Genomic DNA, 26,493 nt, shown 5'->3' with positions numbered 1-26,493 from the left:
AGAATGAATAATTTCTTTATTGCAATTTCCATTTGCAAATATATAAATAATCTTAAATTATGAAAAAAAATTGGGTTTCACGTGCTCAAAAAAAAGTTGTATGTTAAAAAAAAAAGGTTTCATGCTCAAAAAAAGGTTCTTAGCTTAGAAAAGAATTGCCTTATAGCTATTAAAAAAAATTGTCTTATGCATATGAAAAAAATGTTGCTTATAGTTATGAAAAAAATTGTCTTATACATATGAAAAAAATTGCCTTATATATATGAAAAAAAATTGTTGTTTTGTTTTTGGTTTACAGCGACCGCATTATTAAGGAAGTTTCAATATTTTTACGATTCGATTATTCGTTAGACGATTGAAAAATCGACCCCTTTTTGCAAAACTGTTGAATGTTAAAAAATTCTAGTTTTACAGTAGTACAATCAATGTAAAAAGGGGTCGAAATATTGATTAGAATTAAATTGTTTGTTTGACTATTGCTTTCACTTTCGCCTAAGATAAGTTCGACATGCGGTGCCTGACTCTGTTTACCATACATTCTTGAATGTACATACATATAGATTATTATCACTTAGCGATCATAAATAATTTCAATTGTCCAGTAAAGATTCCTAGCAACAACTTAAGGAATCGCTGCTGGTTACAAAATACATGTATACAAATGTATGTGTAGTTAACGTTGAATCTGAAAAATGCAATGTGCAATTGTGTTATGAGATGATACGGACAACAATTTGGAACAAAGATGACATTGGAGTTCTAACTACATCGACGAAAACGAACGAAACATGGCAACTCAATTCTTTACAAGACGCACGCAGCAGCAACACATGAAAACATTACGATTTCTGCTTACAAATCATCCGAGCCGGACATAATGTCCTCAAACAATGCCTGGGGACAGTCGCCGACAACCACTTTACTCTTGGAGCTGGCACCAAGCAGCTCATCCACCGATTCCAGTCGTGAATGTGAGGTCATCTCTGTTTGTGGCGGTGAGACCTTGAATTTCTTTGCTGTCTGTTCAACTGACGGCGGCGCTGGAGGAGGTGGCATCACGACACACGGGAAGCCAGCTTCAACGGGATCTATGGGCACGGAGCCATTGAAGGCGTTGAAATCTGCGAATGGAAAGGAATTAAATAGAAGCACTTACTCAGCTCAGAGAATGATATTCGGTACTTACACTGATATTCGCCACTTTCGTTTTGCATCACGACCATAGGACGCTGCGATGCTTGTGGATTGGACACTAGTACCAGTGTAACACCCGATGGCATCGGCGCTGGTGGTGGCGGTGACGCCTCAACAGGCTCCTCAGTCACAACTTCTGCTTCCTCTGCCGCCATTTCTGCCTCCATCTCAGCCTCAAGCTCGGAATCAGTATCGTCTTCATCGCTGCTGTCACCCACATAAGTGTGTGGATTCTTGCAACCATTGCACTTGCAGTCTACGCATTTCAAGCCCACCACGTAGCAGGCACAACGCGTGGTGCGACATGTGGCTTTGCCCGGGGCGGATGAGGTACCACAGCGGCATCCGCGTTTCTCCTTTGGCTTCAGTTTTTGGGATGCGCGCAACTCCTTTGGCGACTTTTCGATGACCTTAGGCGGCGCAGCTACGGCTGCCACTCTGGCGGTTGTTGGAGCTACTGGAGCTGCAGCAGCTCTTGATGTTGCTGTGCTGCGCGTAGTGACTACAGCAGCTGCCTGGACAGTTGCTTGTGCCTTAGCGGAAACTGTTGATTTAGACATTGTGGCTGCTTGAGCGGTCGTTGTGGTCTTGGCATTGACGGCGCTTCTAGTCAATGTTGTGCCTTTGGATGGTGAAGCAGTTGCCAAGGTTGTTTTGGTTGCTATGGCAGCCACAGATGTTGGGAGTTTCTTGGGAATTGTGGCAGTTTGAGATGTCGACATTTTAGGAGCAGTTGCAGTTGAAGATGTGGATACTTTGGGAGCTTTTGCAGCTACAGATGTTGTGAGAGTCTTGGGAACAGATGTAGTTAGAGATATCGATGCCTTCGAGACCTTAACAACTACAGGAGTTGTCAATGTCTTGGGAGCTGTTGCGCCCAGTGATGATGTTGTTGCCTTTGGAACTGTGGCGGTCAGCGAAGTTGTTGCCTTGGGAACTGTCACAGCTAGTGATGATGTTGTGGCTTTCGGAATTGCAGCAGCTACAGTGGCAGTCAATGCTTTGGTAGTTGCTGGAGTTGCTGTCAATAGCTTAGATGTTGCTATTGGTGTCTTGGGGACAACTGTGGTCACAGCTGCATGCATTGCCTTGGGAACAGTTGATGTCATTGTCTTGGGAACTGTTACTGCCATTGTCTTGGGGACAGTTGCTGTTATCGTATTGGGAACTGCAGCCAGCGGAGCAAGAGCAGTTGGTGGCTTGACCTGCACAGATGAGATGATTGTGGGCTTCTGCGGCAACCGACTAATCTTCTCCTGTTGCTGTTCCAATTGCTGTTGTTGCAGCTCCTCAGCCAGCAGCTCCGCATGGCGGCGCTTAAAGGTCACGGTAGCTGGCACTGCTTCTGGGACTGGGACCACAGCTGTCGATGTGCTGGCTGTCATTGCTTCCAGAGGCACTTCGACCACTTGACCAATGGCTGGCATATGCAGTGGAAGCTCTGTGCAGCCGCTGGGCAGCACATAGGTAGCATAGTTGGCTGTGGCGCCGCTGTGACCAAAGGTGTTCAGTGTGAAAGCCGCCGAGAGATCCACTTGATCCGTCCAGCTGGGCTCCATGTAGCCAGCTGTCATGATGGTCTGCGTAGCCGCAGTGGGAATCTGTAGCATGCGCGCTGCACTTGAGGATGAGGCCAACAGGGGCAAAGGATGATGCATGTATTGATCGCCCGTGGCCGCTGCCTCCAGCTCAATGTCCGTTAGCGACAGCTGTTGCTCCGGTAAGTGCTGCTCATAGGGCAGCTCAGGTGTGGTGGCCGCCGTCGTGGGTGGCGTCTCAGCGGGCAGCGATGCAATGTCCTTTAGCGTCAGTCTATCGGGTTGCGGCAAAAAGGTATCGCACATATCATTGTAGTTGGCGCCCTCGCGTATGAACCACTGGGCTGTCTCATCGGGCAGTTGAATACGTGACATCGTCGTACCCAGTTCATTGTACTGTCTACAGTTGAGCGGCCGCTGCCCGGCAAGCTGAGCATAGAGTAACGAGTGCTGCAGCTGTTTGCACAGTGTCTGATAACACAGAACTTGCCAGGCCATGGATTTGTTCTCCTTGTACGTTTTGAAGTCGAAGCAATCCTGACACTGTTCGCAACTTGGTTTCAAGCGCTTGCGACCGCGCAAACAAAGCCGACATACATGATGGCCGCAGCGACGTCGCGCCGGTTCGTAGGGATCCTTGAGCAGTTCGCGGCAGACGACACAGGACAACAGCTGACGCAGTTCACCAATGCCAGCGGCCAATTCTTGCAGGCGGATCTTAGACACATTAGATGCGGATTTCAATGACAGTCGCAAGAGTTTTATATAAACAATTTGCGCTTCCATTGTGTACAGGTGTGTGTAATAGTTTGTGTTTGCAATTGCCTGTGTATGTCGACTGTTAGTCTGTGTGTTATTTTGTGTGTGTGTGGGCGACTGTACAAGTGTTGGTGCTTGGTTTGTTTACAGCCACCGCAGCCGGGCAGCGACTCCGCTGGCCAAACTACTGCTGATGCTGTGTCGTCTGCCTGCTTTCCTCTGTTTCTTTTTTGATTCTTTCTTAATTGCCCAGCAATTTGAAAAACACACTTTTGCATAAAACAGAATTTTCACCGGTTTTGAATTAATTAAGCCAGACGTTCCTTGAAGTTGTCGTTGTTGTTGCACTCTTTCACTTAGCAGCTAAATACTTAAAAATACTTTTCACGTGCCAAAAAAAATACAAAAAAATAGATGGTTATGTAGTCACAAAGTTATTCAAGTCATTTTAAAGAATCACTGTTTGTGTATTATTTTATTTTGTTAAATTTACCAAGAAGAAATAAAAACGCCGTGCGTTGCGTTTTATATTCCCCGATGCAATGTGACCATATCGGCCAACAGTAGCGTGAAAAAAGATAGATATGTGGTCACATTTTACTTTTACTTCGCTGTGAATGGCTAAAGGGCTGCCAATTCAAGGCAATGCTCTCGATACTTACGTTGAAAGATGTCAATCGTGGATTTGTACAAACTCTATTATTTGTTTTCTATCCTAAATTATTAAATTGTGCAATTACTAATTCATCTAACTATTCAGCGATCTGTTTAATAGATCGTTATTAGTATTTGATTTCATTAAGATGAAAGCATAACCAGCATACTGGTCTTTGAAAAAAAAATTGCGCAGCCCTGGCATCAAAATGTAAACAAACAATCCGGCATCAAAGAAATGCATTTGTAATTACGGAAAGCTAAATACAATGTCCACAATCAAGCGTCATAATCAACGCGATACAAATTTTACGCAATACGGGGAGGAGATGCTTATGGCTAATGATGACTCACAGACATGTTTTAGATGACAATTATGGCAATTTCGTAACAAATAAGCTTAAGAAGAAAGCGTGGATAAGCGTGGTGCAACAATTTGCTACTAAAACTGGTGTTAAACGCTCCTACATACATATGTATATCGAACTGCGAGATAAATACAAAAGCTTAACAATTAAAATAATCAAAAAGACAGCTATAAATGATTCGTCATTGACCAGGGCAGTCAGGCGACCATCTTGTGATGAAGCTGAATGCAGCGGTAAATCTGCATTGAATGGCATTTTGCATACAATTAATGCGCAATTTTCTTTTCATTGTGTTCGTAGAAAGTATTTCACTAAATTCTATAAAAGTTGAAACATTTGATATGTTCGAACTTGAAGAGGTAACTTTTGAATAGTATGCATAGCCGACTATTTTGAAATATTAATAGAAATCTAAATTATGCATTTACATATTTGCAGCCTTGTCTACAAATCAATGCAACTGAGTCGAAGTCACAAGTGGCTACTGAATCACAGAAACAAAACCCGTAAAAGTGTTTAATAAAACAACAAGAATTAGAACATTGGCCAAGGAGACAAATGAGTTGTTTAAGATGCAACAAAAGTTCTATCGGAATGAAAATATTCGTGCCTTTAAAATAGTTAACTTGGGGCGAGAGCTACATATTTGAGCTGAAAAAAAGAGCAAGTGAAAAGTAAATTGCGTACCGAAGCAGATATTAAAATAGAGGAGTATGATTGATAGCAGAAACTCGAAGTGCACAATGTAAGTTAATAAGTTTAATTTATTTTATTATACAAACTCTATTTGAGTAAAACATTTATATAATCTATATCTATATATTCGTATATATAAACATCAAGTAGTAAATATTATGATGATGCAATGTCATTTATATATAACATTATGAAAGCCTCTTTCCATCTGCATTACAATTTTCACTATTCCCATTTTGCTGCTGCCATTACAAAAAACAGCAATGGTAATTTTCGAGTGTGGAAGTTTTGACGTAAATCAGCTGCTCAAACTGTAAACAAGTTTATAAAATATGAATATTTTCAACTCGATAAACATTCGAAATATTGTGCTCGATATTTTTACAACTGCGATTTTACATAACGCAAATGTTACATTGAAGATTAATGGGATTATATCGAGAAATCCCAAATTTTGCGTTCAATGGAAAGAGGCTATAACTCTAGAACTTAACATACATATAGATATACATACATACATATATTGTATATGAAATGCTGGCACTAATTAGGGGCGAGGGTGCGTACTTAAAGCTATATATCATCAATATCTCTACAATACTACTAGGTAGCATTGTTGTCCTAATCTTATAAATCTAACGGCGCAGCTGCTGCTTCATCTATCCAATAAAATTCAATCCATAATTTAATCGAATCGTATTGAATACAGTATTAATACCTTCGCTCTGTCTTCTCTGCATTAACAGCTGTCAGTGGCTGATAGCTGGGATTCGAGAAAGCATCTGTTGTGCTGCTTGCTGCTGCAGTTGTTTTGTTGACAAGATTTTTACGAGGCGGTTTCACATTCACATAGTTCTCGCTATCGCCATTGAGTGTCGTTTCGACATGATGCCGTGGTGACGGTGTTGGCCCCGTAAATTGGGGAAATTTGCGTTGTTGTTCGGGACTTCGATCGCCATCGTCTGATGACGAAATCCGATGTAGCATGGGTATCTCCTCGGGTGCCTGATCGGCAGCATCAACTGTTGGCATGCCGTTCTTACGACGGAGCGATTTGTGGATAGCGCTGCTTTCCATGTTGTTGGCCAATGTGGGTGAGTGTTGGCCATGTTGTGTATCTGTTGGGAAGGTGAAAGATGTTTCGGTTGTTGGTTGCTTATCCTTAAAGTCGGTGTGTTGATTGGTGACGTCGCCTTTGGGACGCGTGGGTGAAAATATGGCGGTGCTATTCTCAGTGTTCATTTGCAGATAATCATCGGGCACATCTTCAATTCCTGTTAGTTGTGTGGGGGGTGTTTGTGGGTGTGAGATGTTTGTGCAGGGCAGTTAGTTACCACATCCAAGCATAGCAATAGAATTTAATGTATACACTTACTTATATCGGGCACTATGTGTCCATTGACATAGCGTGGCGCAGCGGGAGCAAATTCATCAGGAGAACCCATTAACGACAAGTAGTCTGTGTGATGATTTCTCAAGTACTCCGTGTTTGATCGCATATACGGATCATTCAGATCCAGGTAGTGCTATGGTTATAATGTCATAATTAGAAAATGTCGACTTCGTTAACCTATGTATCAAGTCTATGTCTATGTTACTCACGTTGGCTGCATCCTCACCCAGCATGTTAGCAAAGCGTTTCTCTAGCACATTGAAAAGCGGTCTGCTCTCGGGGCTAGATAGGAGAAAAGCAAAAGGAATGTTGAAGCAATATGGTTAATGGCAGGATTAAATGTTTTACCTCTTGCGCCAGCACTCTAGCATTATTTCGTAGAGTTCTTGGTTGGCATATGGTGGCTTTTCCATACGGTAACCATCGTTTAGCTTGTTGAACAGCTCCTGGTTGGGATCAATACCCGGATATGGCACCTTTGAGAGTGAGAATAGCTCCCAAAGCACAATACCAAAGGACCATACATCGCTATAGGTGCTGAAGACATGATCGCTCAAAGATTCTAGCGCCAGCCACTTGATGGGCAGCTTGCCGCTCTCTGTGGAAGCAAAAAAAAAGATACACAAATAATGTTAAAACTGGCTTAAATATTTGAAGTTAGAAATTATTTCCTCAGTTGTTGCTACTCACCGGATTTTTTTATAGTTGTCGCCTCTGTACATGGAACGTGCCAAGCCAAAGTCGCAGATCTTCACAACGTTGTCTTCGCATAGTAGAATGTTTCTCGCCGCAAGATCTCCGTGAAGCACCTTCTTGGACGATAAATAATCCATTCCACGAGCAACCTGGAAGGCCCAGCTGACCAAGTCTGTGGTAGTCACAGTCATTGCCTCCGTAGAGTCGGTCTTGTAATTGGAGCGCCAAGCGGGCTGAATGGAATTATTGGACATCACATGATGGTCATCTAGAATGACATTAAGTATAAATGTGGATATTTGGAAGTTTAAGAGCGAAAGGTAGAGCGACTTACCCTCTGGTACAGTGGTCATGACGGTGGCCTCTGTGGCGCAAGTGTCCAGCTGACGGTCGTAGGTCGTGCTGCCGCCACCGGAGGTGGTGCGTCCGGCTCGTGTGCCCGAGCGGGGATCGTTGTCGGAGTTGCTGCGATGATTTTGCGTATAGTTGTTGTTTACGGAGTTCATGTGATTGATATATGGATGGTTCGGGTAACCGACGTTAGCATACTTCAAGCCACCACCAATACCACCAACACTACCACAACCATTACCAGCATTATCACTGGATGCACAACACAGACACGACATAGTAGCAGGAAGGCAGTGTAGAGAGAGGTGAAGACCATAACCATAACCACGAGCACAAGCACAACAAGCACAACCATATACACAGTTTAGGATTAGGAGTGTGTGTGTGTGTGTGAGGAGAGTTTTGTTTTTTTGTTATTACATTGCAATTTGAGGGGATATTGTTGTTATTTTGTAATATGTATTGTTAATGTTGTGTTAGTTTCGTTTTTTGTTAGCACATAGAAGACAGATGTTAAAAGAAGATTACAAGACGGTTAGTGAACATTTATTATCTTTAGCAGCATTTCAAAAAAATTAGTAATTAATAGGCATTTTTATAAAAAGCAACTTACCGATGCAGATCAAAGCTGTCGGATATCCGTTGTGTCATAATTGTGGCATCAATTCGATCGTTCATTGGATTTATTTGATTTATGAAGCATTTGCGATTGCGCAGCAAAAAGTTTTGAATGTTTCCGAATCGACAGTACTCCACAATGACCATCAGTTCGCCTGCTCAATGATGTGAAATCAAAATTAATCAAATTTGTAAACGAAATTAAAGAGAATTATCAAGAACTCACGCTTGGCTATGTTCTTAGTGACGGCACCCAGAAGATTGACCACATTCAGATGCTGTCCCAAATGTACCATAATCTTCAGTTCCGAGACAAGAGCACGGACCACTTCTGCATCTGCGGTGCGTTTAACCATCTTGACCGCGACTATCGATACAGCCTCATCATTGCGAATGCCCTGCGCTTCACCCTTCAGCACCACACCAAAGGCGCCGGCGCCCAGTTGCTTGCCCAGCTTAAGTTTGTCACGCGGGAACTCAAAACCACGGTCGTAAGGCAACAATTCGGCCTGCTCGTCGAGTGACAATGCCGGATTTATGTGCTCCACAGCGCCCTCCTCAAAGTTGGCCAAACCGGCGGCCTTTAGAGCCAAATGTCGCTTGCGTTCCTGGCGATAGCGAATGGCCAGGAAAGCGCACAGTGCGATGAGCACCGTGAAGAAGATGGCAAGCATCCAAATCCAGAGTTTGCTGACACCCGGTAGATCTACGAAAACAATTGGACAGCAGTTAGCATCAAGGTCTATAAAGACATTGTGCGGCAGTAACTCACTGGCTATTATTACGGTGGCGGAGTTCTCAATGCTGCCCAAACGATTATTCACCACACAGCGGTAGATGCCATCGTCCTTGGGGTAGAGATGGGGAATACGTAGTGTTGTGCCATCATCCAGTATGTGAGTGTGATTTGTGGTTTGCACTAAGACTTCGTCCTTATACCATTTAACTGTGGCAGGAGGCATGGCTTTGGAACGGCATTGGAGTTCCAACGTGTCTCCCAGATTGCGTTCGATTTTCGACTTTGGATTAAGATTCGTGTATTCCCATTGCGGTGCTTTGGGATCGTGCACATAGACATTAATTTCTCGACTTTCGTATATATCGGGTGGATTAATATTACGCGCTCTGCACATGTAAGTGCCACGATCTTCATCAGAGATTGCGCTGAACTTTAGCGTACTTTTGTAGGAGTATGTTGTGTAACTGGTTTCCATAGTAATACCTAGTCGATGTATATGTTACACATGGGAACGGGATAATGGAAATGGGTTTGACTTACCAGGACCCTCAGTGATAGGCTCGCCATTGAGGAACCATTCCAGATTACCATCGAAGTGATAAGCTAGCGCTGAGCATGTGAATGTCTCTTCATCCCCCTTGGCTATGTTGTGATTGGTGTTCAGCCCATCAATGGTCATATTCTGCGCTATATCTCCCAACATTACATGTGCCGATTTCTGCTTCGTTACCGGACTGTTGTTGATCAAATTCTGTGCCACGCAGATAATAATTCCTGGCTCCTTGGGTGTGAAGATCGCCTCGTGTATAAACTCTACGCTTAGTGCGCCAGGACGGGAGCTGGTTCTATACTGTTAAGTGGGATTAATACTTGATTATTTATGATCTTTCAATATAAAATTGGAATTGCATTGTAAACTGCATGAAGTTGGCGTTAAACATTGGCAAACCGACGAGTACCTGATAAAGTTCCTGGACTGTTTCAGACTAGCAGCGTTGCAAGATTAGGGACAAAATCAAAAGAATAATCATAATTATTATTAAAATCGTCGTAACTGAATTTACGGTAAACTAAGTTGGTGTTAGACAAATTAGCGACGGATCTTTGTTAGCTTGACTGGATTACGACTATTATTTACAATGGGATAAATCCTTTGGAAAGTTAGCTTTGAATTGAAGTTGTTATTATATATACAAGGACTTTATGCTTCAAATGGTTAGCGTGGGGGTTTCTACGGTTATAAAAATATATTCTCAAGGGTTGCAATACTTACACTAAAGTTTTGTGTGGCCAACGAACAGGATGGCCAACGCGGTTTCAGGCTGCATGGCTTAAAGAGGAATGTCACCACAGCTGTGGGATACGATTGGACGGTACAGTTGAGATGCGCTTCCTGGCCTTCAACCACATAGACATCTTCCATGCTGAGCACTGGACCCGAAATGACGCTCACATTGAACTCCAACTGCTTCGAATCAATGCCATTTGTACCCTTGAGAATGTAGGTGCCGCTATTCTCAAGCTGGGCGTTTATCACCTTTAGTGTAGTGCTCGACTCTGTGGATAGGATCTTAAAGTTCGGCTCGGTCTCCCAGACCTCATTACCGTTGGGCTTATACCACTTGAATGTGGGCGCCGGAAAGCCTTCAAATATGGCGTTCATCTGTATGGATCTGTTGGCATGTTCCTGAACTGTGTAATGACCTGAAGGCTCACGAACTTTCAGATATGTCGAGTTGGGCTCTGTTTTAAATGGTGGTTGATGATTATCGAAATTATTTGGGAGACATACACAGTTACACTTACTCATTACGACCATCTTGTAGGAAGAGAACTCAGGGGCTCCATAATCGCCTTTTATGGTACACTTGTAGACACCTCTGTCTTCAAGTTTCGCCTCTCGTACCGTCAAGGTGCTGTGAGCCAGTTGATGGGTTACATTTTTGTTGCTCTTGTCGAAGTACGGCCCGGTGCGGTTGGTGCGACTCTAGAAAGATAAATCATATATTATATTTTATTAGCGTCTAAATTAAGTTGATGGTTTATACTAGGATTTTAAACTCACCGGATCCACTTTATCGGGTAGGCTCCAAGACAGCTTGTAATTAACATTGTAGGGCGAGTAAACTTCGCAGACCAGTTCGAAAGTTTCACCCTCATAGACGTGGCCACGTGAGCTTGAGGTTATAAGCGGCTTGTTGAGGCGATCATTTGCTTCTGTTGTATTTTATAGAATAGATGCTCGATATTAATTACAGTTGGGCCACTTGAGAAGCTTTGTTAGGGGTTTCTCAAGCGTTATTACAGCCTCATGCAGAGTGTGAGTGGATATTTACAGAGAAGTTAGTCGAAGACGCGGACAGTTTAATGCTTACGCTCTAGGCTTATTTACAAGTTAAATACAAGTAGGCATAACTAAATATTGATTAGTTTAGTTATATAATTGGAGTTAGTTAACAAATGAACAAGCAGTCTCCACAGGCAAACTTAGATTCCAAACTATAAATCCAAAACCAAAAGCAAACCGAAAATAAAAGCAAAAGTGCAATAGAAGGAAAGGCTTAATAAGAAGACAAAACACAAAAAGACAATTTGAACAAGAGCAATTGGAAGTTGAGGGCCAACCACAACCACAACACTTACGCCCTTGGGGTCCCCTTGAGGGCGAGGGATTCATCATTGAGGGCGATCTCGTAGTTCTTATTGGACTACGCTTTTCTCGATGACGCGACGATAATGATGAATAATAATCGCTGTCTTGATCACGCGAATCATGCTGCTCATTATCGTCATCGTTATCGTTGTCGGAGGGGGATGCAACATGCCCAGCACCAGGTATTAGTGTAACGATATCACTGTCGATATGATTAGTAACATTGAGGATCGATTCATCACTATCGTTATCGATAACCATAACCTTAAATTCATCGTGCGTTTTGTTAGTTATCTTCTCAGTCAGAACCATGTCTGTTGTAGCATTGTCCAATCCAAATGCTGGCGGAGAATGGTTAGCATGTATATTAATAAGACGAAACAGTGGATGGGAAGGGAGAAACATCAATTTATATATATAGAGAATACATTTAAGGAGGGATACATATCAAATCAGTTAGCACTCTTAACCTCACATTTAGGAAGCGTTTTTGAAAACTTTTGTTCGTGTGTGTATTTGTGTGTGTGTGTGTGTGTGTGTGAGGGTGTTCTTGTGTGTGTTTTAGTGCATTTCATTGCGTTTTTTATGCTACAGTTTTGACCCATGGCCCAAATTGGTGCAAATCCAAATCCAGTTGAAAATTGTTGATAGAAAAGGTGATAGAATTCTTTTGATTTTTTTGCTTTTTCCAAATAGTATAAAGTAAAGTATAAAGCAATATTTACGACACATTTATGGACGGAAATTCACAAATCACAAAACTTTGGGGTGCAAAAACTCACTATCAATATGACCGTTACCAATAAAGCGCACATCAATGAGCGTTGATTCCTCTTCGTTATCCGGCGATGGAATTTTGGGGACACAAGTATAATACCCAGCATCGGTAACACTTCGAATTACAATAAAGAAACCGCGCTTGGGATCGTAGCGACCGGTTGTCTCACTGGAAAATGTCTATATAGACAACGCACAATACAATATATTGATTTATTTTCATGTTTACCAATCAGATTATTTGTTTTTTTTTATTCTTATGGATGAAGAATAGTGCTGTGCGAAGAATGACTGTGGACTTTCTTTCCTACTATTTCCTAACGATTGACGCCTGAGACTCTGTTATCAAATTACTTTTAAATATTCATTACTATTTTGTATGTAATATGTACAATATGTTCTATGTATATGTATGTATGTACAGTTTTGATATGGTATAATAATACTACTTGGCTACTCGGGTATCAATAATAGCTTAGATACTTGACTGGAATGCGTACTTGAATAATGCATGTCCACATGGTAGCGACTCGTCAACGATGCATCGCTGCAATTAACGTTGCTCATTTGGCCAACAATGTGAAATGTGAATCCATGCTTTGGATCATATTTCAAACTATGATAGGTACTATGGTGACTCTGCGAAATCCTATTTGAGTGAATTGTGTGGACAGTACGATCCTGCATTGAAAGTCAACATGCCAAAGAGCGTGCGATTGTTGTGATAAAGCTAGATATATCGAACGAAATTAACTTACCGCGCCATTGAATGTTAGCAACACCTCTGTCTCGGGCATTGCCGGCTTGCAGGGTATTACCAGGTCGGTGAATTGTCGAGCATTTATTATAGGATCGAGGGGCGCCAGTAGATTGGATTTGTCGTCGACGAAGATGTATATTGTGCTGGCCTTCTCATTGTTGACCAACTCAATCAAATCGATTTCCGACCAGTTGTCTCCAATAGGCTCCAATTGCTGGGGGATGCAATAGTGAGCGCCAACATTCTCAACTTTCGCGGATTTAATGTGGAACTTGATGCCAAAGGGACGGTCTGGATCCTCGACATTATCGAAGGTTTCGCTTTCGAGCAAACCTTCGTCGCCATGCCACCAAACGATCGGTTCGCTGGCCTCACAATGCAGTGTATAGTCGCTGTCGACCTCCAGTTTAAGCGAGTCCTTGCAGGGTGTTATGAGCGGAACCTCCAGCTCTCCGCCACAATTGACGAGTATATCATTGTTCTCTAGGCCTTGCTGAGGACGGGGCACTATCGAAATGAAAGAGGTAGAATGAATAAGGGTTTCATTTTGAATTGATTAATTAAATGTGTTTATTTAGTATTTCCTCAAAGAAGTTGTACAAATCCCTAGAATAAAAGCACGCAATATTTAAAATATCTTTGGACACATTATTCATATTCATAAACTACATATATTATACTGATTTCATTTTAAAATTTATATTCCGCACTTTGTCTTTAAGTGGTCGTTATTTATTTTCCTTTTAAGGAACTAGGCATCTGCTACTTGTTGTTGCTTCAAGGTCAGCACCACATCCCGCATTGCGGCTTTTGTTGTGTCGTCATTGATTTTGCCTAACGCCAAGTTGAGCATCATGTGGCGCTATCGTAAATAATGCACTTAAGTGATTGGCTTAATTGCCCCTTTGGGCACACTGGCTCCATCTCCATTGATATTGATGAACGTTCAACGTCAGCTTGAAGCTGCAACGGTTCTGTCGTCTAGTGGCTCCAGCTTGGCGTTGCCTCTTGTTGCTTGTTTCTTGCTCTATTGTTTGTTTACAAGCGTCAGCGATAAGCGCCCGCGAACTAAGGCTGCTAAAACGCTGATAGCATAATGCTCTTGGATGTGCTTGGTGTTTTCCTAGTACTATTTAATTTCATTATACATATATAACATGAACACAAAGATGAGAAGAAATGTGGGCAATAGATCTAGTCATCTACTAAATTATAAACTCGACACTTGGAATTGGTTTATGGTATTCTTTGGCGTGCCGAAAAATCTTCGCTTATCGGTTGTCGTTCGAAGTTCAATTTCACTTTCAATGGTGTCTAGCGATTCACTTAATGAGAGATTCGTAGATCGGGAGATGAGGCGATCGAGCGTGGACCATAAATTATAAGTCTCTGTCTGTCTCTGTGGGTTTGACAGGAAGCAACGCACAGAAATAATGCACACATATAAAGACTTTATTCCAGACATTGTCTATAGAGACACATGATATATGCACATTTATATATACACATTCGTTTACTCATATTTTAATTGTGCGAATTGGTTACGCTAAGTGTTCCATGGTCATAATTGAAATCATTCCTAATACCCTGGAGCCAGAGTGTTGACTTATTAGGGTTGTATGTACTTGATTAAAAACTACTTTAACGTCAGTTTAAAAAAAGGGTATCTGCTTGTCGAGTTGTTCACATTTTTGCTGATTTATTTTTTTAAATTTTTTTTGTTATCAATTCCGAATAATTTTGCGGGCATTTCATTAATTGCGAGTATAGCATAAATATAATTTTTTAATCAAAAATATATTTACATTTGTTGTTTTTTTTATTTTCTCTTATACACTCATTATCTGCTTGAGGAAGTGACTGAATTGTTTTTAAGCAAATTTGAATAAAACGAACATTACTTACATGAGTTGATGGCGGCAAAACATGAGATCCAAATGAAAAAGAGCAGCGCTTTGCGTAACTTGCACATTTTGTTAACAGCAACCATATTTGATAGCAATTGTTATAATTTGTATGGCTTGAGTTTGGTTTTGATTTAAACGATACGCGCCATAGCTTGAGAATCACTTGTTACAAGTTTGTTTTGTGGTTTTACGGATGCACTGCAAAAAATAGTTGACACATTATTATAACACTTTTGTTCACCACAGTTTAACCTAAAATATTTATAATTGTATTATCGTCTTCGCGCACTTTATAGGCTTTAGGGGGTCTTAATCTGGTAAAGCCAAGTAAACAACTGAATTGAATGTTCCATCTTAAGTCGAGCACAGAGCTTGACGAGCGGCTCATATAACAAAACTCAATCAAGTGTTGGGGATATCAGAATGGAATGGTTGTTGTTGTTGTTATTGTCGCTGTTCTTGATAAAAAAAAACTTTATTGTTAATGAGTATATGCGATGAATACATTAATACATTATGAATGTGTGTGGACTGCTGAACTGAAACTGAACTGTACTGTTAATCTGCCAGAATGGGCATTATCAGAAGACCCTCTTTATCGAATGAATGAACATAAACAAAAACAAACTGTTCGAATGCCTTACAACGAAAAAAAAAGAAGAAAAGCGCAAGAGACAGACTCAGTAAGCAGCGTAGAGAGTAGAGAAGAGAAGAGGAGAGAAAGTCAGCGAAGGCTTTACGCTGTGTTACGCATACGCACAGTGTTACAAAATGATATAGCGAATGTTGGTTAATCGCTGGCATCCGCTGTAAGCGATATCCGCTCTTGTTGTAACGGTAAAATGTCACACAGCGCCTCCTAGCAACAGGTCATTGAGTGTTCTACTCTTAGAGATGGCAAACGCAAGCGATGTCGTGACACGATGCACATCGAAGTTATTCAGAATGTTTTTAATATTCGTGATTTTAAATAACAAAAGTTTAGCAAGTTAGAAAGTAACTAAAAACATATATAGTTTTATTACTTTAATAATTTGTAATTTTATAATCAGATCGACAACAATTCGACATTAAAAGTAAGGAATACAAATATTTTTATGTAGACCACATTCATGATAGAAACACCTTTGATCGAGGAGTATTCACATCGTGTCAAGAGACACGCGCCCACATCTTTAGTCGATAACACAAACAACTCGGATTTAACTACAGTCATTACTCAGAGTGTGTGTGTGTGTGTCGTGTCAGTATTCGTGTCGTTCGTGTTCGTGTCCATGGTCTGGCTGTGCAGCTAGCTCCAGCGGCGATACACATGTGGAGCACTAAATGACAACGAGACATGCACAATTAAACAAGTTGACTAACACAAATTAGAACAGCAATTGCCGCATTTATGGCACGGGCGACAAGAGATGCGGAGCTGGCTGGCGTTACATCCTCTGACACATGCATAAATCCATAATCCTGCCCCCGCAACACCGACAACAACAAGAGCAACAAAAGCGACAGCTGACAACAAGTGGCTCATGTGAACAGTCGTAAACAGAAATTTATTTCATTTAATGCTCTTTTGCTCAGGGGCACACCCAACGAAGCCAAGCCAAAAGCAGTCGACAGATAGACAGACACTGGGTTAATGGGCAGTTGTGGTCAGGACAGTGCTGGTGCTGGTGCTGCTGACATTTGAGCCTAGCCAATGACAATGCCAACTTCTTGGCTAATTGCCATTTCGGGCCCACAAAATAGAAGCGTTCATTCATCTTTGTCAACGCCTCGGCGCCCCGCTCTAATGATGATCAGGTCATGGAGCATGCGTCAGCTCTTTGGCTTTGTTGATAACGCCGTTTGGATATCAGTTAATTAAAGTGCTCAGTCAACCATCTCACATCTCACCTGGTGAATGACGTTGTAACAGGCACTTATGCTGCTGCCTGCTACTTACTTGGCCAAGTGCCAAACGCGTTTTGCAAATATTGACAGCCAAGCCAGCTAATCGCTTGACGACGCACAACCATGATGGGGCACTTGGTTAATGTATGTGTGCGTGTATGTGTGTTTGTGTGTGTGTGCTCCCATTGGCTACGAGGTTATTAACGATAGTGGGTTGCTCTTCAAACTAGTAGATCAACAAGTTACTGTTTTATTACTTTGCCGGTACTTTGCTATAATTGTCCTAATAGTTATGGTTTTATTAAATGCACAACAGCTAACTAGAGCTACTTAACAGTGGGTATTTAGGTATAACGGTATTAGGAGAGATAATCAAATTTTATAGTTCATTTTTGTGTTAATTCTTAATTTCATTTTTAGTATGTCTATTTTTAATGTTGAATAATTCCTCATTTAAAAGGAATGTAATCATTTATCAGCAATCGATTATTGTCAATACAATTAGTTAACACATAACTGATTAACATTTACATTGCATCACTTAACGTTGTCGAACATTGATATTAGCTAAACACTTTGCATTTGTAATTAACTTTTCAACTAGACAAAGACCTCAAAAACAAATAGACTTGCATTCGGTGAGGGTATCGCGATACTTGCTTGGATCATTTACGTTTCAATTACATGCAGTAGCTGGAATGTGTCTGGCAACATGTTGCCCACTTCTCTTGTTGCGCGCAACATGTTGCGTGATGTGTTGCCTGGACTTTGACATTGGCTGCATTGGGGCTGCCTTTTTGCTGTGTTATCGTTGCGTTGTTGCCATGCCGACACGCCCACTCTGCATATTTCAAGAGCGCATGCACATTGACCAGAGGCTGAAGAGGCATGAGGATTTCGTGCTATCCACTATTTTTTCCTTTTGTTGTTTTACTGCAGTCGTCGTCAGTTGTTTGCCAGCGCTATTTATAGATGTGCCCACATCGCAACCAGCTCCTCATCCTGGGCTAATTGCCCAGGCTGCCGATTCCAGTCCTGCGTGCTGCAATTGTTTTTGCCCGTCGCAATTAGTGACCCACGCCACGCCATGCGGCAGATTTAATTTGCGCCATGGGTTCGTGATGAGAGCTGATGTTTCTGCTGCTGCCTTGGCCAAGTGGTTATTTTCAAATCTTGTCTTTGATTCACATTTTGAAATGAATCAACTGTTTTTGGCCGGAATTCTTATTTATCATAACTCGAATGCAATATTTGTTTGGCTAAGCAAATAGAGACATTTAATGTTCAAACGTATGTCGGTACATTTGTTTACCAATGACGTCATCGGTGCGCTCTCCACGCTCGAGTGGTCGCCCTCGGCTCATTTCAATCGACTTGCCGCCACATTTGTTCATACATATAGTATATATATATGTAGTGTGCATGTGTGTGTGACGTATGGAACCTCACACCCCAGTGCATCAATGTTGCCCCGCTTGTAAATCTCTTTACACAAATGTGACAATATTTGCGTATTAATCGAAATGCGGCCCATTGAAGCGTCTACAAATTGTTGTTCAGGGTGCGGGAAACCAAATCGGTTTATAAGGGGAAAAGGCAACCGCATTCTCTCTCTCTCTCTCTCTAACAATTGTTGCGCCTACAGATCAATCTATTGTCCAATGGAATTCATTAGAGCTGATAGAAATTAATTCGTTTTTTGTCGCTTAACAGAGAACAGAGAGGAAGACTGTTAACAGCTATGTGGATGTGGAAGTTTCTCTCATGAAGGACACATAATTGTGTGCTATAATTAATAACAATTGAATATTGTCAATGTTAGTATTGTGAAACTAAAGCACAATTGCTTAGAAGATTCTTGAGTTTTTGCAATCGAATCAATTGATATAAATCTATCATTTCCTTCATTTATATTTAGCTTTTACTTAGCGTATAGTACTTAATCTTATTAATCACATTTCTTTTGTTGAATACATCGCTTGTTAGATTCTTTGAATTCTTCTGCAATATTGTACATTTAGATTAGGGCCGCAGATAGAATTTTGTGGGCGTGGTACGTTTGGTATCCATCAGCGCATGGAATTTTTCTTGTTTTTTTTTTTGTGTTTCTCCATTGTTTTGACCACATTTTGTGAGTGGGGTACAAAATGGAAAAGCAACCGAAAGCCGAAATGAAAAATGATGGTCGTTAGTTGGCTTTTATGGCCAATAAATGAAAAAGTTGTGCAGCGTTTGCGGCATGCAAGTTCATGTTGCATGTGCAACAGATTTGCGGCTTTTTCGCCTGTCACGTTGGTGGCAACTCCCAGCTTTCAACTGCCGCCCAACTTAGCTTTCCCTTACTAGACGACGTGCTTGGCTTGCCACACATTGTGGCATGGTATCTGCTGACCCTCATCTGCTGCTCGGCTATTTCATTTCATTTCGTTCATTTTGTTCATTTCGACTGGCGACGCAGAAATTGAATTTTATGTTAACTGTTTACGGCTGCAATTTCGAATTTGCTAGTAGAAAACGTGTCGCACATTTTGCATTTTATTGGAGCACAAGAACCTTTGGCTAAAAGTGTTTCTATATTAAGATTTATGTTGGCTTTTGACCTTAAGACCTGTGCGAAAGTCAAGTGGTTTGTTACAGCTCAATTGCATTTCCATTTAATTGGAAAAAATGCTTGGGCAACCAAGACACAGCACAACAACCACAGCAGCAGCAACCACAACAACTGCAACAGCTTGCTGGCTTCGAGCCAAAAGCGCATGCAGCCAAAAATATGAGGAAATATTTGCTATCCATTTACAAATGTCTGGAGCTGGATGGGTATTCGTTATTTGCACTCATAGTATTCGTATTCGTTTTCGTGGCTGCTGCTCATTAAAAATTCAAAACTGAACAACATCACAGCACGCAAATTGAAAAGTTTTTGCAATTTGGGGCAACAAACGATTTGTTGTGTAGCCAAAGATTGACACGACCGAGGTATGAGGCATGAGGCATGTGGCTTTTTGGCTTCGTTTGTGGCATGCGGCATACGGCATGCGGGCGTATGCCGTAAATCATGGTTAACTTTTGTCAATTGAGCGTTCAACAGATGTGAGTGGGTGGACACTATCGAGGATTTGAGCTAGTTTCATAAATTCAAAAGATATTTGTGAGATGTGAGAGGAAGGAATTAGCTGAACTAAAGAGATGATTGTAATCATCAAATATGGATATAATTCATACGATTGTTCTCTTTATAAAAGCCTTTCTCCTAAGGGAATACTAATTCTAATTGTAGCTTTTGCTTGAGTCTAATGATTATCATTAGACAGCGCTAGAAATGTTGCGGACATGACGCGATTCGCGTGTCCTTTAATGATGACGAAATTAGCTGGAAAACGAGGCTCTTACACATGCCAACTGAATGACTGTCTGGTCTAATTCATTAGTTCCTTTTTACGTTGTTGTTGCGAGTGTGTGGGCGTTAGTTCAGCTAAAGAGCAATTACTATTTGGCCAACTTATTAGACACTGCAAAAAACTAACAAATAGCAAATGACAAGCCAGAGGGATCAAGTGGCATTTAGCGGAAATTTGAGGTGGCGCAGCAAAGCAAAAGTCAAGTAAATAAACAGAAAAAGTCAGGCAAGTAAACAGATTACAATAATTTATTAGAGTAGTATAGATTTACGAAGCTAACAAAGTTAAAAGTTGCAAAATTGATATGTAGAAATTGTCGAGGAATACAAAAAAAAATAGATCTGGAAATATTTCGGAGATACTTCTAACAAATTTGGTTAGGAAATTGTAATAATTTATTACAGCTATTTTAGAAGCTATAATTTAACAGATGTGGAAATGTTTCCAACAATTTCGTCAAGCATCTTTAATTGATGAACTAAAAAAAAAGTTGTGTGTTGTAAAGCAGAAGTTTAAAGCTTTATAACAAAACAATTGAAGCCATTTCTCACAGTGCATGCCAAAAGCTGGGTTCAACTAATGATTGTTTATGGAAAAGTTGGTCATTGCGCACCAAAGTAGGTTACAATTCTCTCGTATATAGAACATCAATTAATTGTTGTTAAATAATTAACAATCGTTGACAAGCAATACCCAAATAAATGGACAGCTCCAGTAATTTATTGTACATTGATATATGGTTGTAGATACGAGCGATGTTGAGAGCATAGTTGGGGAGAGGAAGTTAATGTTAATGTAATAGTTAATGGGGAGAGGAAGGAACGTGTGGCACAATGCAAGTGCAACACCCACGCAGGGAGCAACAACAGCAGGGAGTAAGGTTGAGCAATTGTCCCGCTGGTTACGCCCACTGGGAAAGAAACAGCAGAGACAACAGAGAGTGAGCCTTTGTCTACTGCATTTTAGAAGTGCAAACATTGTGTGTTGCCGCCCACAAGCACAAAAACGAGAAGAAAACGCAAAGATGTTGAAGAAGAAGGAGGCGTGAAGAGGCAAATAATCTACAAGACAGATGCATAAACAACAACAGAAGCAGAAAACAAACAAACTTTACATTTGATAAATTGGCAAGAAATGCGACAGCGACAGCAACTGAAGCTCTCCCTCCTTCTCCCTCCTTCTCCCTCTCCTCTCTACCCGCTTCAAGATAAAGGCCGACATATAATCGCTAGCGTTTGTATTCCCCTTAAGTGGGAGAGAAAGTATTGCAGACATAGGCATATTGTTTTTCGGCTTCGCAACAAGTGCGGGCGAGACTTAAGATACAGTATCTGGCGAATAGTCGTAACAAGAGAAACGAATGCTTATCAGTTTGTTGAACATGTGTTTTGCTCATTTTCTATCTTAACAACTAATATGCGGATCAAATGATAATCATTCGGGTTCTGAGAAGCTGCAAAGAAACGCTGCAAAGTCGAAGGGGGAATTTCTAACGTGTTGAACTCTTTTTATATAATTACAATGAAAGTTGCGGTTTTCAAACGAATTAAAAGTGAAATTACGTGCGAGTTGTAAATGTATCGTAAGTGTGGATGACTCATAGAGAGGCATGGAAAATTTCTTTGTGACCAGCTTATGTTGAACACATGTTGGGACTTATGCAACGACAAACGCTCTCTTAAGTTGTTTACGATCTTGTATCTGGTAGTGTGAGATACTTTGCTACTTATTTCTTTTATTTCGGTTTTTTTGCGTTTTTTTTTTTTGGGTTTTTTTTTGCTTTCAATTTCGTTTCATTGTAGCCTCTTATTAATCTAATGCCATTTGCTAAGATACTTTATGATGCAAACAATTTATGTTTAAAACATTTTTGGCACTCTGCCCGCCGGTTTTCGAATCGTATCGAATCGAAAGTGGCGACAATACTCATTTGGTTTGCGATGTAAACAACGAAATGCCAACGAAAATCATCGTGGTTTTATTATTGCTGTTGCAAAGCGTATGTTTATTTATATGCGAATACGTCTTCATATCAATACGAGGGTTGCTATTTATATTTCTGGCCTAATAATAAAAATGCGGATATTTATAAAAAAAATGGATTTATTGTTTGTCACAGTATTCTCCAGCAAGTCATTGGGTGCCAAGTCAGGGCTGTACGGCGGATGACCCATGAATTCCACGTTTTGACCGCAAAAAAAAGGCGCGGGTTTGAGCTGGTGTGTGAGAGTTCGCGTTGTCATGGTGCGGAATGATCCATCTTTTCTTGTTCGTTTTTCGAATTTCTACAAGGACTTCAGGCTTACAAATTATGGTGTACCACTCAGAATTAACCGTCCTAAATTGCTCAAGCGAAACAGTCGCCACATGACCAGTTTTACCGAAGAAACAGGCGACCAATTGCTGAATAGTGCTTCCTCCACGAACAAGGTTCGTTGGATTTGGCTCGTCTTCAAAGACCCACACGGTCGATTGCTGTTTTGTTTTGGGCTCATAACCATAGATCCATGATTCGTCACCTGTGACTATCTTATAAATGTTTTTAGAAGCACAGGGAATGTATTTTTCCAAAATTTCTTTGAACCAATCCACACAAGCCTTTTTTTTGAGCAATTGTCAAATTGTGCGGGATCCAACGAGAACAATCATTTTTTACGACCAGGTGTTTATGCAATATCGAATGTATTCTGGTGGAAGAAATGTCAAAGGATGCCTCTATCTCACGATATGTCACATGACGATCTAGCATTATCAGTTAACGCACGGCATCAATGTTTTCTGGCACAACGTCTGTTTTTGGGCGACCTTCACAACCTTCGTCTTCCAGCGAGCATCGGCCACGATAGAATCCATTAAACCAGTATTTCACAGGGCTATAGGATGGCACTTCATCGCCTTATAAAGATTTAAGTTCATCGGTGCACTCTTGTCGTAATAATCCAAGTCGAAAGTTGTGAAAAATGATTGCACGAAAGTGTTCACGAGTTAATTCGATTTTTCTGCCGAGGTAAGTTTTTGATTAATCGTTTATCGTGGTCGCATATGAAAAAGTTGTATGGAGCTTTTATCGATAAAAGTCCAAACTTTTTTTGGGAAATAGCCAATTGGTCCTAATATGGCTAAAAGTGACCTAGGCCAGAAACTTAAATAGCAACCCTCGTATTTATATGCGAATACGTCTTCATATCAATATGTTTTCCATACTCAATTTTCATGACTTGGCAATGACCTCAATGTACATATTTGTATGCAATTGTTGACTGGCTACGGTATAAATATTTAAACAATTCTGTCGGCTGCACTTTTTCTTGCTTTTCTCGGATTTGCCTCATTTGGGTCAAAAATATTTTCGGGCATTTTAAATGCCAGCTGCAAGCGGAAGTAAAGTGTAGGAGGAACGACAATAAAGAAATAGAGTGCGAGGAGAAAGGAGGGGGAACAAAGTGAGATTAAGTTTTTATTGTTATTGGGTAACGCGTACAAGTTTCTCTTTCGCTCTTCGCTCTCCGCACGCTCTTATGAGCGTAATTTACGACCTGCAAATGCGAACCCGGACAAAAAGTACGAAAACTTCTAAATAAACATAATGAAAAGCGCAAAAAGGTGAAAACATTCCTAAGGCACACTTCAGGTGACTCGCAGAGCTTAAACTTAGCTAGCTGATACTTGAAACCACCCACACAGGCCTTGGAAATTGTTATTCTAACGGCCAACTGCCTGAATTGCTGTGCTTGGTTCATTCGTATACCCTGTAAAATGTGCTGCAGCTAGCAAAGCTAGCAAAGTTTCAGACTTGTTTGCTGCAGTATCTGCAAAAGTATCTTTTAGTCGTTGTCGCTCCATTTTGATGGGTTTATTTATGCTTCCTGCAGACTTTGGCTGGCAATCACGTTCTACTTTGATGACGAACTGTTATGAATGGGGAAATCTGCCGTGGTGCATTGGGGATAAATCAATTGTGATGTATTGTTAAATCACAATCATAAACCGTTAGCTCGCCACTGCAAAATGGAATGCAGTAAACTGTGCAAAAGGTGTGAAAATCCATCTGTGTATTGGTCACGCTGCAGGCGGCATTTTTCAGCTGAATTGCTGCAAGCAACTTGCTTTAATTCTATGCAGCGTTGCAACGTTTTCTGTGGCAAGCTTTTACTCCCTTGTGATTTGGCATATGGCTGCAATTTGCCGCCCAACTCTAGAGTGATGGATGCCTTGACTGCGGGACAACTGCAATTAGCAATAGCCGCAGTCGCTTGCAGTTGAAGTTGATGGATAAATGGAGCAAGTGATCTCAAGTGGAGTCTCTGCATTTCATAAACAAATCAAAAATTCAAGCGGTCAATTGTGCAGATGCATATCTGACCCAAATTAAAAAAAAAAACTATACAACTGAAACGTATCTGCGAAATGATCAAAAGCAGCACTGACTCATTACGAGTGTGAGTTTATTGATCAATGAAGTTGTGTTTGTTTTATAGAGGGAATAATAAGACGCAAAGCGCAGAACGAGAACAGTAACTGTTCCCAACACAATTTTTGGGGGCTGTTTGCAAACCGGTTTAAGAAAGTTGTTTTCAAAACTTGTCTGCCAAAAAACCAAAAATGAAAATACCAAATTTGAAATACAAAACAAAAGAAATAAACATGACGAAGCTGCTTCGTCGATGACGTTGAGCGTTGCAGCTTAAGCTTTAGAGTTTAAACATTAATAAGAAGAAGTATAGATGGAGTGACAGAGACGAGCATTTCCTCTAGATGCGGTTGATGATTAAGAGACGCTGCTGCGATAGATATGACTGAAATAGTCAGCTGCTTACGCAGCCTACAGTTAACCAGCCGCAGCAACAGTAATTTCAATAACAAGAAGAAGAAGAAGAAGCAACAGCAGCAGTGTTAACCAACACAGTCACGGCAGCGATGAATCACGGCCTGGTTACCTGGCCGGGCAACTCGCAGCATTATTGTTTGTTCGCCCAATTCGCTGGAATACCGATGTCGTTGCCCATTGCCGTTTTTCCATGTTGGCGCTCTCTTGCACACATACAATCGTACTTTAAAACATACTTATCAATGAAAATTAATTTGATAACAATACAAACACGCACAGACCGCAATCGAGACAGTGAGAGATAGAAAGAGAAGGAGACCGAGAGAGAGAGAGAGAGGTTAGTAGATAATGACAGTTTTTTATTTAAGTATATCCCTGAGAGCACCAAAAAAATAAACGTTGCACCAACGACATTGACAGACGTCAATACCCACTCACACACACACACGCACACACACACTTTCACAGACACAGAGAACTCTATTGAGTTTGCTATTTGAATTGAAATATCAGCTAGTAGTATTTGTTTTTTATTGTCTGCTGCTTTGTCACCACCTGTAGCTCTCTCACACTCTTCCACTCTCTATCTTCCTCTCTCCCTCTCTTTCTTTCTCTTCTACGTATATGTACTATATATTTCGACTTTTTGCACTTTAATATCTTTAGTAGCTTCATACATAATATGCACCACACCTTCGATTTAGCACCTTTTGATGTATGGTTTGGTTTGTTCAACACTTTTTTTGATCCACTTGGCTTGCTTGCTTTTTTTTTGTTTGCCTTTTGGCTATATAATTCTTATAGCATATATTATTTGTTTAATAACGCTTACGTTTTACAATTTTCTTTTTGGTGTTTCACTTTTTAATGACACGGCGCAATTAAGAATGTTTAAATTGCGTTGTCAGCAACAGCGAGTTTAAACTGTTCGCGTTTTGTTTACGCTGTATTTGTTATTGCAACTCAATCTCTTATTGAACACTGACTGCAGTCTTACAACGGAGAGTATGAAAAACCCGCGATTTGGGTTCTAAGCGCTCTTCGACGACCGTTTTCGTATTGCGTTGCGTTTGCTTTGCGTCCGCACAGCGCGACTCGTTAAGTTGAACTAAAATGTTAAAGCGGCGAATGCTGTTAGCCCGGTGCCCGCTATGCGACGTTCAGTTCAGCAAGAGCGTTGCCAGATCCGCACAAAATGTACTAAATGCGGCAGTGCACATGGGCGGAAACGTTGTCATAGCAAGCAGCTTTGTAATGGGCTCGTTCGTGAAGCG

The 26,493-nt window shown here is 41.0% G+C and overlaps 2 protein-coding genes and 1 long non-coding RNA gene across 4 annotated transcripts; 1 reads left to right on the top strand and 2 right to left on the bottom strand.

Annotated features, from left to right (window-relative positions):
- Window positions 1–83: 83 nt before the first annotated feature.
- Window positions 84–3,630, bottom strand: LOC133850597 (E3 ubiquitin-protein ligase msl-2). Its single transcript, XM_062286723.1, has 3 exons — window positions 1,187–3,630; window positions 857–1,121; window positions 84–685 (listed from the first exon to the last, which is right to left on the bottom strand). The coding sequence occupies exons 1-3, from the start codon at window positions 3,516–3,518 to the stop codon at window positions 568–570; spliced, it is 2,715 nt and encodes a 904-aa protein (XP_062142707.1). The 5' UTR covers window positions 3,519–3,630; the 3' UTR covers window positions 84–567.
- A 511-nt stretch (window positions 3,631–4,141) lies between these two features.
- On the top strand, window positions 4,142–5,548 carry LOC133850602 (uncharacterized). 2 transcript variants are annotated; one of them, XR_009895667.1, is made up of 3 exons: window positions 4,142–4,746; window positions 4,814–4,872; window positions 4,952–5,548. It is a non-coding gene; the product is annotated as an uncharacterized LOC133850602 (long non-coding RNA). The 2 variants fall into 2 exon arrangements; XR_009895666.1 differs by having other exon boundaries at window positions 4,142–4,872.
- On the bottom strand, window positions 5,260–26,316 carry LOC133850601 (vascular endothelial growth factor receptor 1). The gene is given in 19 exon segments (XM_062286727.1): window positions 5,260–6,483; window positions 6,585–6,735; window positions 6,812–6,884; window positions 6,951–7,198; window positions 7,289–7,566; window positions 7,633–7,901; window positions 8,263–8,422; window positions 8,494–8,973; window positions 9,040–9,489; window positions 9,547–9,856; window positions 9,966–9,992; window positions 10,280–10,749; window positions 10,813–10,993; window positions 11,072–11,223; window positions 11,650–12,000; window positions 12,442–12,616; window positions 13,195–13,703; window positions 15,102–15,301; window positions 26,052–26,316. Coding segments are annotated over 18 exon segments (4,932 nt in total). The 5' UTR covers window positions 15,187–15,301; window positions 26,052–26,316; the 3' UTR covers window positions 5,260–5,920.
- Window positions 26,317–26,493: the final 177 nt, after the last annotated feature.

The sequence above is a fragment of the Drosophila sulfurigaster genome, chromosome 2L (genome assembly GCF_023558435.1).
Source record: "Drosophila sulfurigaster albostrigata strain 15112-1811.04 chromosome 2L, ASM2355843v2, whole genome shotgun sequence".
In the NCBI taxonomy this organism is placed as follows: domain Eukaryota; kingdom Metazoa; phylum Arthropoda; class Insecta; order Diptera; family Drosophilidae; genus Drosophila; species Drosophila sulfurigaster.
The sequence above is the reverse complement of the archived record's forward strand: the minus strand, read 5'-3'. Positions and strand labels throughout refer to the sequence as shown.